This window comes from Eublepharis macularius, chromosome 2 (assembly GCF_028583425.1).
Source record: "Eublepharis macularius isolate TG4126 chromosome 2, MPM_Emac_v1.0, whole genome shotgun sequence".
In the NCBI taxonomy this organism is placed as follows: domain Eukaryota; kingdom Metazoa; phylum Chordata; class Lepidosauria; order Squamata; family Eublepharidae; genus Eublepharis; species Eublepharis macularius.
In genome coordinates, this window is record NC_072791.1 from 35478255 (window position 1) to 35491062 (window position 12808).

General features: G+C 40.2%; 1 protein-coding gene across 2 annotated transcripts in view; it reads left to right on the top strand.

Annotated features, from left to right (window-relative positions):
* Positions 1-12534, top strand: part of GALC (galactosylceramidase) — a 52217-nt gene extending 39683 nt beyond the window's left edge. For both annotated transcript variants that reach the window (XM_054971871.1, XM_054971870.1), the window contains exons 11-17: positions 163-252; positions 828-917; positions 2779-2923; positions 5925-6105; positions 8007-8167; positions 8887-8963; positions 9953-12534. In XM_054971871.1, the coding sequence (XP_054827846.1) occupies positions 163-252; positions 828-917; positions 2779-2923; positions 5925-6105; positions 8007-8167; positions 8887-8963; positions 9953-10096 (888 nt within the window). In that variant the 3' untranslated portion in view covers positions 10097-12534. The remainder of the gene's footprint in view (positions 1-162; positions 253-827; positions 918-2778; positions 2924-5924; positions 6106-8006; positions 8168-8886; positions 8964-9952) is intronic.
* Positions 12535-12808: the final 274 nt, after the last annotated feature.

The following is a 12808-nucleotide window of genomic DNA, read 5'->3' on the forward strand; positions in this document are numbered from 1 at the left end:
AGCTTTTTTAAAGTATCAAGTGGTATAAACTTGCTGTCACCAAATAGCACTTATGAAAACTATGTTTGTATTGGCTAGTTAATATTTTAATATGAAAAGCTCTTGAACATTAGCTGCATGTAAATTGTGTTGAATTAAGCTTCTCTACATTTTTCCCACCAGACTTATCACCACTCTGCTTGCATCAGGCCACCGCTACTTCCATACAGCGTGTCACCACAGAATGCAACTTTCTATCTCAATGGATCTTTTGTAAGTAGACAGCATTCTCTGTATTTTCGTCCTGCATATTGATGTTACTGTGTAGAATCATCGGGTTGGAAGAGACCTTTAGAGTCATCTAGTCCAACCCCCAGCACAATGCAGGAAATTCACAAATCCCTCCCCCCCACACTCACCCAGTGACACTTACTTTGTGCCCAGAAGATGGGAAGACAGTAGGTAGTAGGTATACATTAAGAAAATGATGTGTAGTAAGTATACATCAAGAAAAACATGATCTCAGTTTGGTCACTCTTTGCCTCTGCAGTTGAGGCCAGTGTAACACAATTGTCCTGATTCTCATCAGCGTGTGCATTAGTCGACTGGACCTGGGAGTGTTGGTGCTGAGTCGTACTACCCTAGAATGAATTGTGTACTCATTACTATGTTCTTGGTGCTTGAAATACCCATAATGTTAGTTAAAGTTATATAAATATTTTAAATAAATAAATTTGCATTCATGTGCACTTACTGAGGGATCTTGAAACTGAAGTTCGACATTTGTCTCCTCAAGAAACAAACTGTCATATTTTAAGAATGATCTAATGATTTTTTTCTCCCTTCAGAGCCATGTGAAAGCTCTTCAGATGTGGTATTCTAAGCTTGAATTTACATCAGCAAATTCTACATTGTTCCATTCACTTGGATCCAAAAAAGTGAGTGTATGTTAATGGGAGGCTTTATTAGGACAGTGTTCAGTTACAGTACAAACACATACAGTTAAAAAGTTTTTTTAGTTATTGGGTGTTTATAATTAAAGAGAAAGGAGCTCTGTTCATTTTTGCACCTCAGTTGTGCCACTTAGAGGAGAGTGACTTCTTTCTGGTTTACGTGAAGAATCCAAATAGGATATCAGACGTGCAAATCTCTTGCCCCCTGCCCCTAATTTCTCTGTATATTATCTGATGTTGCCTTTGGACTTTGTGTGGTTAGGTGGTACATCTTCATAACAGGCATCAAGAATGTCTGCTGTTCTATCTCTGTACATTTTAATATTTAGGGAGCATGTTCTTTAAAAGTTAAACAGGTGAATATAAAAAAAGTGGTTTTATTCTCGACAGCATGATACCTAGAGATGCAATGACCCATTTTTCCCCCTGGTTTTCCCTGTGTGTGTGTGTGTGTGTGTGTGTCTCGCTTGCTCTCTCTCTCTCTCTCTCTCTCTTGAAATGAGTGAAAAGTGCTGCAATTAACATAGGGTGCAACAGACTCTCCCTCAAATCAGTATTTTGATACCTTTACAGTTTTGAGCTAAGGCATTTATACTTCTGCTTGAGGTGGCTTAAAAACAAAGACCATGAAATTATGATTATTAAAACCAAGCCATTGAAAGCAATATTATGCAACCTGAACTGATACCTAATAACAGCCCTTTGGCCAGAAGTGGACCATAAAAACATCTTTTCAATTAAATTCCTGGTTAAAGAGCAGTGTTTTTAGCCCAGTGCCTGCCTGCTTGTCTGCCTGCCTGCCTGCCTGTCTGACTGTCTGTCTGTCTGTCTCTCTCTGTGTAAAGTGTCAAGTCGCAGCCAACTTATGGTGACCCCGATAAGGCTTTCGAGGCAAAACGAATAGAGGTGGTTGGCCATTGTCTGCCTGTATGTAGTGATGATGCACTTCCTTGGTGGTCTCCCATCCAAGTATTAATCAGAGCCGACTACTGCTTAGCTTTCAAGATTTGACGAGATTGGGCTAGCCTGGGCAACCCAGTACCTGAAGGACAGTAAAGTAGATGCCAGGCAAGCCTCTACAGGGAGGACATTCCAAAGGTGAAATGCCACATTTTCTAGTAAAAAGCCAGCCTCTGGTTGCCTTTTCCTCACCTCTGTAGGCAGGAGCAGAGAGAGCAGGGCTCATTGACTTCACTGTGCTTGGAAGGGTAACTCTGTTTAGGACTGCACTGTTAGGTGTAAATGGTGCATTTTATGTTAAGGCAGCAAATTATGTTTGGGTGTGATAGGAAAGTAAGTATTGGGTTGTATCCAGCCGGCTTTTTCTCTCAGTCTTGCTCAGTTCCCTCCTTACTACATCCCTTATCCATCATGGCTTTTTTACATGCAAATCTCATGATCTCTATTGTAGCCTTTTGGGGACTTCTCTTTTTTCTACTTGAGGAAAAACTAGTTGGATCCAACCAATTAAATATGTTACAATTCTCCCCAAAATTTCCATGTTTATTGCAGAAATGGCTTTCAATTTTTAGAAATTTTACTTCTCCAATGTTACCAGTCAACTTTTATAGTCTTATAAATTTCAGCATTTTATGTACTGCTAAGGTACTTTTGAACTCATGCGTGTCTTATGCTAAAATGTAATGCTTCTTTAATTTTGTGATCTGATACATTTATAATTAAATGTTTTAGTGGGAGGCATGGGTAAACCTTGGTAAACCTGCTATAGTGTTAGTTTGGATCAGAGCTTCTGTGTTACGTTGACAATTCTAGTTGTGTACCCATGGTAAAACATTCTGTATCTGCTGTCTTTATTTGGGCACTTGCTTATCCTCTTTCCACACAGGTGTGTGAAGGAGCATTGACAGTAAATTTGGGTTTGGATGAAGTCTATACTCTGACAACATTGACAACAGGCCGTAAAAGCCCCTTTCCTGATCCCCCTCCTTCCCATCCCTTTCCCACAGCTTACAAGGATGACTTCAATATCCGTAAGTTCTTGAATTCCCTTGTAGGATATAGATAGAACTATAGGAGAACAGTTGCTGGATATGATGAAGAAAGTAATTCAAAATGCCTTTGCACACAGAAACGGGGCCAGCTCAGCCCCATAACTAGACATGCCAGAAAGAGAGTCTAGAGGCCTAGAATAAAAAAAAAACTTGGAGAGGAGCATGAAACAATGGAGTAACACAATTGTATGGCCTTGTTTCAATTAGAAGAGCTATCACTCTATACAATATATTAAGGTCCAAGTGCAGAGAGTATCTGAGAATGGCAGGAATGTCTAACTTCATAGAAGTTAATGATACTACTTAAGGATAGATGTATTGGTGGAGGGCCAAAGGATATTTGTGTGTATGAGAAACTTGTAATCACTAATTTTGCGTAGCCTTGGTTAAGATAAGAGGTAGCAAGAATGAACGATTTTTATATATTTTAAGATGTTTCAGATAATACTATTTGTTGTTTGAAGTTGATGTCTGATGTTTGAAGTTATAAGATAATGTTAGCCAAGAATGTGAGTCCCTTTGAAGTAGCACAGATAGCTATTGTAAGGTAATGGTTCTGAAATCCTATAAATATTTAAAGAGAGCAATCATGTCCCCCCTCAAGCTCCTCTTCTCCAAACTAAACATTTCCAAGGCCCTCAGTTTTTCCTCGAAAGGCTCAGTCTCCAGACCCCTGATCATTCTCATCGCTGTCTTCTGCACCCTCTCAATTTTGTCCACATCCTTTTTGAAGTGAGGCTTCTAGAACTGCACACAGTACTCCAGGTGTGGCCTGACCAAGGTAGTATAGAGAGGGACTATGACCTGCGATTTCGATGCAATAGCCCTTTTGATATAACCCAAGACTGAGTTTGCCTTTTTTGCCACCGCATCACGCTGACTGCTCATATTTAGTTTACAGTCCACTCTTACTCCAAGATCTCTTTCGCGTACGCTACTACCCAGAAGTACTACCCATCCTGTATTTGTGCTTCACATTTTTGTGGCCCAGATGTAATACTGTGCACTTATCTATGTTGAATTGCATTCTGTTCATAACCGCCCACTTCTCCAGAGTATTCAGGTCTTGTTGAATTTTAACTCTATCTTCTTGGATGTTTGCTGCTCCTCCCAATTTGGTATCATCGGCAAATTTAATGAGTAGCCCATTTACTCCCATCCAGATCATTGATAAAAATATTGAAAAGTACTGGGCCCAAAACCAAACCCTGTGGCACTCCACTGGACACCTCCCTCCAATCTGATGAAATGCCATTGACCACCACTCTTTGGGTGTGGTCCTCTAACCAGTTCCCTATCCACCGAACTGTCCTATAGTCCAGTCTGCAGTCTTCCATTTCACCCAATGTCATGGGGAACCTTATCAGAAGCTTTACTGAAATCCAGGTAAATCATGTTGACAGAGTTCCCACGATCGAGCTCGTCACTCAATCAAAAAAGGAAACCAGGTTGGTCTGACAAGATCTGTTGGGGACAAAACTATGTTGACTTCCCCAGATCAATAAGTGGTCCTTCAGATGCTTACAGTTTGATCCCTTTAAAATCTGCTCTAATATCTTCCCAGCAACAGAAGTCAGACTGACCGGCCTGTAGTTTCCCGGGTCATCCTTTTCCCCTTTCTTAAAGATTGGGATAACATTTGCTCTTCTCCAATCTTGTGGCACATCCCCAGTCCTCCAGGAGACCTTGAAGATGATGGACAAAGGCTCTGCAAGTTCTCTAGAAAGTTCTTGAGCACTTTTGGGTGCATACCATCTGGCCCAGGGGATTTGTATTCGTCCAGTGCAGCCAGGTGCCTACCAGGAGTTGGATTTCAGCTCTCATGTTTCACACTCTTGGTTGTATTAGTCATTCATGCTTCAATAGAGACCTGGTAGTATTCTCACACAACCCTTCTTTTGTGGGTTATTAGAGGCTATCAAAGTCTCCCTTGAGTGCATGACTGTTCAGTGTTTTTTATCTTCTGTGGCTCTCCCCACCAGAGTGCTGTTTTTTCCTTGCTGCATTCCTGCTTGTACTTTGGCAGGAACACTTTTACAGAGCTCCCTGCTTCTTTAGAAGCACTTCTGGTTGAATGTCAATAAGACTCTAAGCATCTTTTGGGAAGCTGGTCCTCCATAGTCTCTTGTTTATTGAGTGGTCTTCTGTGCAAGCACACATACTTCCCTCCTGCCCTGCTATGAAGTCTCTGGAACTTTAATTTCTGGGATGTCTCCAGCGGTGGTATGGAGAGAACTGCAGGAATAGCACCCCTCTTCCTGGCTGCGTGATATTTGGGGTAGGAAAGTGCAAAAGAGGGAGGAGGGGCACTCCTGGTCTTCTAGAATGCTCTGAAAACCTTCTCCATGGCTGGCCTGCATGTACACAGTCCCAGTGTGTGCCTGCACAGAAGACCATGCGATGAACAACAGTCGCAGGTAAGTCAGCCCTGTTTTTTTGGACTCATGTCCAAAATTGCTCGAATGACTAACTCTTCTGGTCTGTTAAACTTTGCCTGTTGGCTTACTGTTTTGGGAAAGACTTCTTTGCTCCTGTAAGGCTGCAGTGAGACATACATTTTGATACCCTCATCCACCTGAGACCCCACGCTCTCTTGCAAGGTATGAATAAGGATATGTAATGAGTTTCAGCTAACATTTCCTGGGAGACTTTCTGAGACGCTTCTAGTTTAACATAATTCCAAGTTAATTTAGAAATAGCAGAATAGCAGTTTTGCAGTAGGTACAGTGCTAGCCTGCTGTCTCCAGGATGAAGTGGTCTGAGAAGTTTCTCAATAGCGTCCATGGACGTGAGGGAATAAAATAATTACTGTTTTATGCAGATCATTTTAGGCTGTTAAATGCTTTATATTGTTTTATTCTCTGACTGTTCAGTTCATGATTTTTGTGCTGTTTCATGGTTTTATCATATTTTACTTTGTGAGCTGTCAGTGGCGCACATACACTTTCTAAGTAAATGAATGAGTGTGTTCTCCAAATAGGCAACCCACCTTTCAGTGAGGCACCATACTTTGCTGATCAAACCGGGATCTTCGAGTACTTCGTGAACACTTCGGATCCAGGAGAGCACGTCTTTACTCTCCGGCAGGTGGTCAATCAGAGACCTGTGACATGGGTTGCTGATGCCGAGAACACCATCAGCATTATAGGGAACTATAAATGGTATGTACCCCAGTGAGATTCTGAACTGGAGCAGTAGTGCAAATTTTCAGGAGCAAATTCAGCCAATTAAAGCAATTAACTCCCTTGGACTGTTAAGGAACAGTGGACTTATACACGTGTATTTTAAAAAAGTACTGAGTCCCACATAATCTAGTAGAAATTTTGTTAGTTCAACTATGCAACTTTCAACATGCCAGAGTGTTCAGGGAATGAGTTTGTTGGTGAACAGAAGGTTCTTTTGAAACCTTTTTGTGCTCAGGTAACCTGGTACTACATAAGTTATTTAAGGTGATCACTTACTGCCACCTGCTGTCTACTTCATAGCATTGCTTTGAAAAGCTGATGAAAGTAAGCTGTTCACTAAAGAACTGAATGGGCGCAAGTGATCTCTAGCTATTGCAGCCTTACAATTAAGTGTGCTGTGACTGCATGCTATGCCCTATGCTACAACTATTTCCCTCTCTTCCTTCCTTACTTTTAGCTGCTGTTGCCTGCCCTGTGTCAAGGCTTTGGTGCTCTGAAGCTATGCCAGGCCGTGGGGGTGGGTGGGGGTGGGTGGGGAGGACCCACATCATGTCTTCCACTGGAAACAGCAGTGGCGGGGTTATCTCTTCTGCCAGATCTAGCTTAGCAGGCTGGGCCAGAGTTGAAATAGAGTGGCAGGGAGAAGAATGAGAGATTATTCATGCTGTGTTTTGGGGGGGGGGCACCTGCTTTAGGCAGGAGGCAAGCTACATTCCTCTAGTGCTTGGAGGCACTGTTACTTCTGCCTGTTTCTTTTCATCTTGCAGCTTGTTCTTGGGACTGTCCTTGCTGTCATGGTTTCTGTTCTGCAGTGGCGCTTTTTCAGTTAACCTGCGGTTTTCCTGTTATGAGTAATCTTGTGAGTGGGTTCAGTGGATATCTGACAATCCAAATTTCAAAGGAGATGTTGGAGGGAAGAGCTCAGTACATGCTGAATCTGTTATTAGGACTGGTTCCTGTATGAATTTTCTCATATGACATGAATATACTTTGTCTTAGAGGTGGTGATTGGTGGATGTGCCTTTTATGATGCAAAATCAAAAAGAGTCCAGTAGCACCTTTAAGACTAACCAACTTTATTGTAGCATAAGCTTTCGGGAATCACAGTTCTCTTCATCAGATGCATCTGACGAAGAGAACTGTGATTCTCAAAAGCTTATGCTACAATAAAGTTGGTTAGTCTTAAAGGTGCTACTGGACTCTTTGATTTTGCTACTACAGACTAACACGGCTAACTCCTCTGCACCTTTTATGATGATGTTTTATGATGATACCAGGAAATCATACATTTGCAATGACTGTTACTATCATAAGGCAATCCTATTTTTAGATTGACTTTCAGTCAGTCTAATAGCAAAGAGTCCAGTAGCACCTTTAAAACTAACCAAGTTTAAGCTTTCGAGAACCACAGTTCTCTTTGTCAGATGCAAGTCAATCTAATTAAGTACGTGGTTGATGAATGGTCTTTGCTTCTTGGCAAGTATGAAAGGGTGCAATACCTGAAAATTATATCATCTTTTCTGCAATGCATATGTCTTTCTAGTATTTATCAACCTTGATTGAAAACCTTCATAGTATTTTTAGTTGTACATTTGAAATGGATGAATACCTGTTAGCCGTATCTTTTATTTTGGAAATAGTATTGTTTGGGATGTAGCATGTCTTGACTTCTATTTTAATCTTAGCAAAAGTCTGAAATATTTCATGTGTTTTTGGATAATGGAATGTAATTATGCAGATTTTTGTAGTTGGCAGGGTTAAGGTTTAGGTGGGGCAGTTAGCTAAGGAGGTTTATATTCAAAAAATTTTCAAACATGAGTTTTTAAATGGCAGCACCTTTCCTTTTAACATTGTTAAAAATAACATTGCTTTTGCAGGGTGAACCTAACTCTCAGTTGCGACATTTACATAGAATCAAAGCAAGGAGGTGCATTTATTGCAGGACGAGTAGACAAAGGTGGGATATACATTGGAGATGCCAAGGGAGTTTTCTTCTGGGTGTTTCCAGATGGCACTTACCGAGTCACACGTGATCTCCGTGAGTATATAACTTTTGATATTCACATACCTGTCACAGAACTGCAGTTGGTGACAATTGAGCCATGCATTGTAAATCTGTTATATAATCATCTTCTCACTTGAGCTAGTAGGATTCTATTAATTTTCTTGTTTCTAGTTAAGATGAGTTTGGTGCTTGCTTCCATAGTGCTTTCACTAGCGTGGAGTAATCAAAGTCAAATTTTGTCAGCCTAAAAATTCATTTGAATTGTTCTTATTTTAAGAATGTGTTAAAAGAATGCTAATTGCTTTAAAAACACCTTAGTTGAGAGAGCTTGCTATTAGCTTGTATTCCAGCACCTACAAAATGTTTGGACAAAATATTTATATTTCATTATGAACACAATCTATGAAGGGGCTGTAAATTTGAAATGTAGCAATCCCTTTTTCAACTGGCTGAAGCATCTGAGAATGCACTGAAATACAGTGCTTACATGGATATATGGAGTATAATACAGCAGCTTTAGAGGAAAACCAACTTTGTATAATAGCCAAGCATGTTGTGATTGCAGTGTGATACAAACTTGCCAAATATTGTTGAGTTTGAGATCTTGAAAAGATAATCTCAAATGTTGATGCCAGGAGATTCCTTCCTCAGCAACCTTCACAGTGTTTAAAAATAACCAGGGCTCAACTACAGGCTTATACTGTCTCTGTACAGTTTGTTTTTGTTTATAAACTTGTGTAATTTGTTTACAGATGGTAAAGAGATCTTAATGAAAGGGATGTCTGGCGTGCGGGCTGAAACCTGGCATAGGCTTACACTAACACTCATGGTAAGCCCTGATAAAATCGAGTTAATATTGGCAAAAGAGAGACGAACCCTTCAGAGTTATAAAATAGTTATGGTAATCAGGAAATCCTTGAGAGAAGCATTATTCTTTGACAAATGGAAAACATGGGTTGAAGTGGGTCACTGTTAAGATGACCAGATCTAACATTTGAGTTTGCCTTCAAACTAGGAGTTGATTCCCATGTTTAGAAGTAACAGCTGAGCTAAGCAATGCATACTGTCACTTGCTGTAAATAATGTGGATTTTTTTAATGTTCTCATATCTAAAATGGAAGATGAAAAGTTGGTTTATATAGGGTAGGGGGAAAAAAAATCACATTTATACTTAGGCGTAGCTGCTTGGCCAAGTGGCTTTTCCTAGAATGAATCACACCGAGCATCCCACATCTGTGTTTAACGTGAGTGAATGAGAGACAGCAGCAGGCTAGTGGTGCTTGAATATCTGGATGGCCTTAGGTAGGTTGCTGTGTAGAGGATAAAATTGGGGAGACATCTCTACATGTGCTGCCTTAGCTACTTAGAGAGGAAGGGTGGAATAAACAAGTGATTTGATTTATGTTGCCATGTTTATAGCTTGGCAAAAGGCCTCCTTTGGCGTTGAATTTGCTAGCGATTTGGGATGAGGTTCTAAGATACAAGTGATCCTGGGACAAAAAACAAAAGTAGGACTTGTAGAGAATTCTTAATAAAACCAGAACAGTTTTCCAATTGAAAGGTTTTTCTGCCATTACAGCTCTTAGGGGCAAAGCCTGGCAAAACAAAAAGGGGCTATATAGGAAAATGGCATTCTGATATCTATAACAGAGCACAAATGTAGGAACTTGTCACATGCTAACTTGCTGTGGCTGAACTACCTAGGATCTTAACACCTCATACTACTTAATCATTTTTCAAAGCTCAAGTTTCAGTAGTCAATCTAGTGAATTTTGTATCAGGTCATGTACTTTAACACTGTCTCCTTTATTTTGACAGGGCTCGAATGCTTCAGGCATGTTAAATGGCTATCCTCTTTGGGAGAATGTTACCGTAACCAAACCAGAGAATGGCTGGGCAGCTATTGGGACAAAATCGTTTGAGTTTACACAGTTTGACAACTTTCATATTCAGGCCAGCTGAGGGCCTTTTCAAAGAAGGAAAAACTGGCTTCTCTTAGTGCCTTGAAAATAACTTTTTGTAAATTATGTTGGTGGGAAATTTTTATTTTTCTTACTGCTTTTATGAATGAATCTAACCCTGTGATTTAGAAAAAAGTCCCAAAGCAGAATTCATACTTTTTCTCTCTCCTTGGAAGAGATCATTGCTGCCTCCCCCAAGCCTTATAAATTGTTGGAATTCAAATGTCATAGCATGACTTTTTAAGCACAAAGGGAATGTTTTTAATACTTGCATAGCCGTGAAGTCCATTCCTTTCACACTAACGCCATTAAATTAGACAATATGCTTTGTGTACCTTTCTATAAAGGGATCACTTTGCCTTTTTGGTGATCCATCTGAGATGATGGAATAAAGGGATCAAATGGATTTAAATGCCTTCTCCCAAGAAATAAGATCTCACACTTAGCCTTTTACATTCTTAAATACATTTGCCTATTTTTAATGACAGTGAACCCAACTGCCAACAGGTTGGATCTCACAAAACTCCTTATTTTAAACTACCTCTTACTCTATAACAGTAGCAAACCAAGTATGTTGAAACAGCCTTATTCCATGTCTAATAGCTGCTTCCAGTTTTTCCTCTGCTTTTCTCCTTCTACAGAAGAGAGAGTAGAAAATACTTCTGAAGTTTTATTAATGGAAATTCATGGAAAGGCACTTTCCCTAGAGTTTAAGGGACATTTGACACATGATTGTGCTCTCAGATTGACATCTAGGCTAGACTTGTATGGAGGGAGTGTGAGCATGGACCACCACTTCCATGTAGGTGGTGTGTATGTGAGTGGCCTGGTTTCTGTGGTGGTGGTACTCCAAGGTGGTCATGTATATATCCCCCACATGGAGCAATTGGCACCTCCTTTCAAGGCCATTCGCAGCATTCCTAGTGGCCTCCTGTACTCCCCAGAGGTGAAACCCAGCCCAATGATGAAGAAATGTTTGCATGGATTTTTGATTCATTAATTCATTAATCACAAACTGATACATATATCCTTTCAGGTATTTTTCTTTTAATAATTGAGTAACTTCCCCCCTCCCCCAACCCATCATCATTGACCAGATTCCTAAAATCAAGTTGTGTGGTTTCATTATCTTTGTCCCTTTTTCTTACCTATTACACACTGCAGAAAGCTGACACCAGTTAAGATTATATGTTAGCCTAGTTAAGTCCCTAGAAAATTTCATTAGAAAATGTCTCTAAACAATAGATCCCCCTGGTAGTTTTTGAAATAGAATGACAATGTATTACACTTGACTATTGGAAATTATCTTGTTGACATACGTGGCTGGATCCAACCACCTTTTCCAATCTCTCTCACTTAAATTTTCCTCCTTACTACAGCCCTTGTCCCACATGCCTTTTGACCGTGGAGATCCTTTGATGCCCAGCATAGACTTTTTGGAGGTCAAAAGGGACCCCTTCCTCCTCTTTAAAGCACTGGATAAAACATATGCCATTTTAAAGTTTTGTCTCATCTGTGAATTTGGATGTTGTGCATTATTGTAGTTAAGTAGAGAAGGGAAAAACCAGAATATTTCTTTTGCTGCTTGAGCAGAAGCTGTGCCCATGTTCCAAGAGCTAAACAATTAGAGACACCTACTAAAGGATTTCCATGGATGTTTAAGCACTTTGGAAATTTTGGCTGGTATAAATACTTCCATACTCAGACCATTTTTTTTATAAAAAAAAGATTGGGTTGGATCTAGAAATTCTATAGCAGGTGCTGATGGTCACAAATCTATCTCAAGGTCCCCTCTCTCCAGTAGATCTTTCTGAACCTGGGAGAGTTGACTGCTGTTTCACAGGACCCATATGGTCTATTAGCCACCTGGATCAGGGGCTGGAATATTGAGAGGGAGTGGTTGTTGTTGCCCTTCCTTCTCTCAGTACAGCTGTGCTGATGGAAGAGCAATGTCATCTTTCCCCCCTGCCTCAGCACAACCCACTTACCTATATGCAGTTCCTGTAAATCTGCAAATTAACTTTTCTGGAGTCTGAAGGGACTGCTGGATGGAGAAGAAAGATCTGCAATCCCCGGGACCAACAGATCACTGGATCTGAAGTTACTGAGTCTGATTAGTGTCCATTATAACATTTCCTGGTACCTTTTGGTGAGGAGCTGCATTTAAGAAGGACCCGATTAATGTAACCCAAAGATTTTATTCTTTTTGCACTAACTTAACGAATGGTTGTATTTTTATGTTATGTGCTGAATGTCTTGTAATCAAGAGAAGTTTTGTTAATTTATGAAATAGCAAAAAAGTTTGCCCTGTTATGGTTAATGTTTGTGTGTTCTCCTTAAGCTGCTTTGATATATGTGACTAGTGCAGACTGATGTATGTGACTAGTGCAGACTCTGTACAAATGTTTCAAACTGAAGAAATAAATACTACTAAAACTCTACCTGTGTAGAATCTCTATGTAAATATTGTTTCCCTTGCCGACTAAGCAGAGATGAGCACCGCTTTGTGGTTTAGGGCCTAAAAAGGCTTAGTCACCATGTAGAAGCTGTGTATATTGCAAGACACTACCAGGAAGATGTATTTCCACAACCTACTGGCTCAAAAGGAGAGTTTCATACCAAAAGACCTTCACTACATACAACAGAACATGTCTATTCTGCACTACTCATTGTCTGTGCAATAGATCTGATAATGTAGATAAGGCATCCAGTC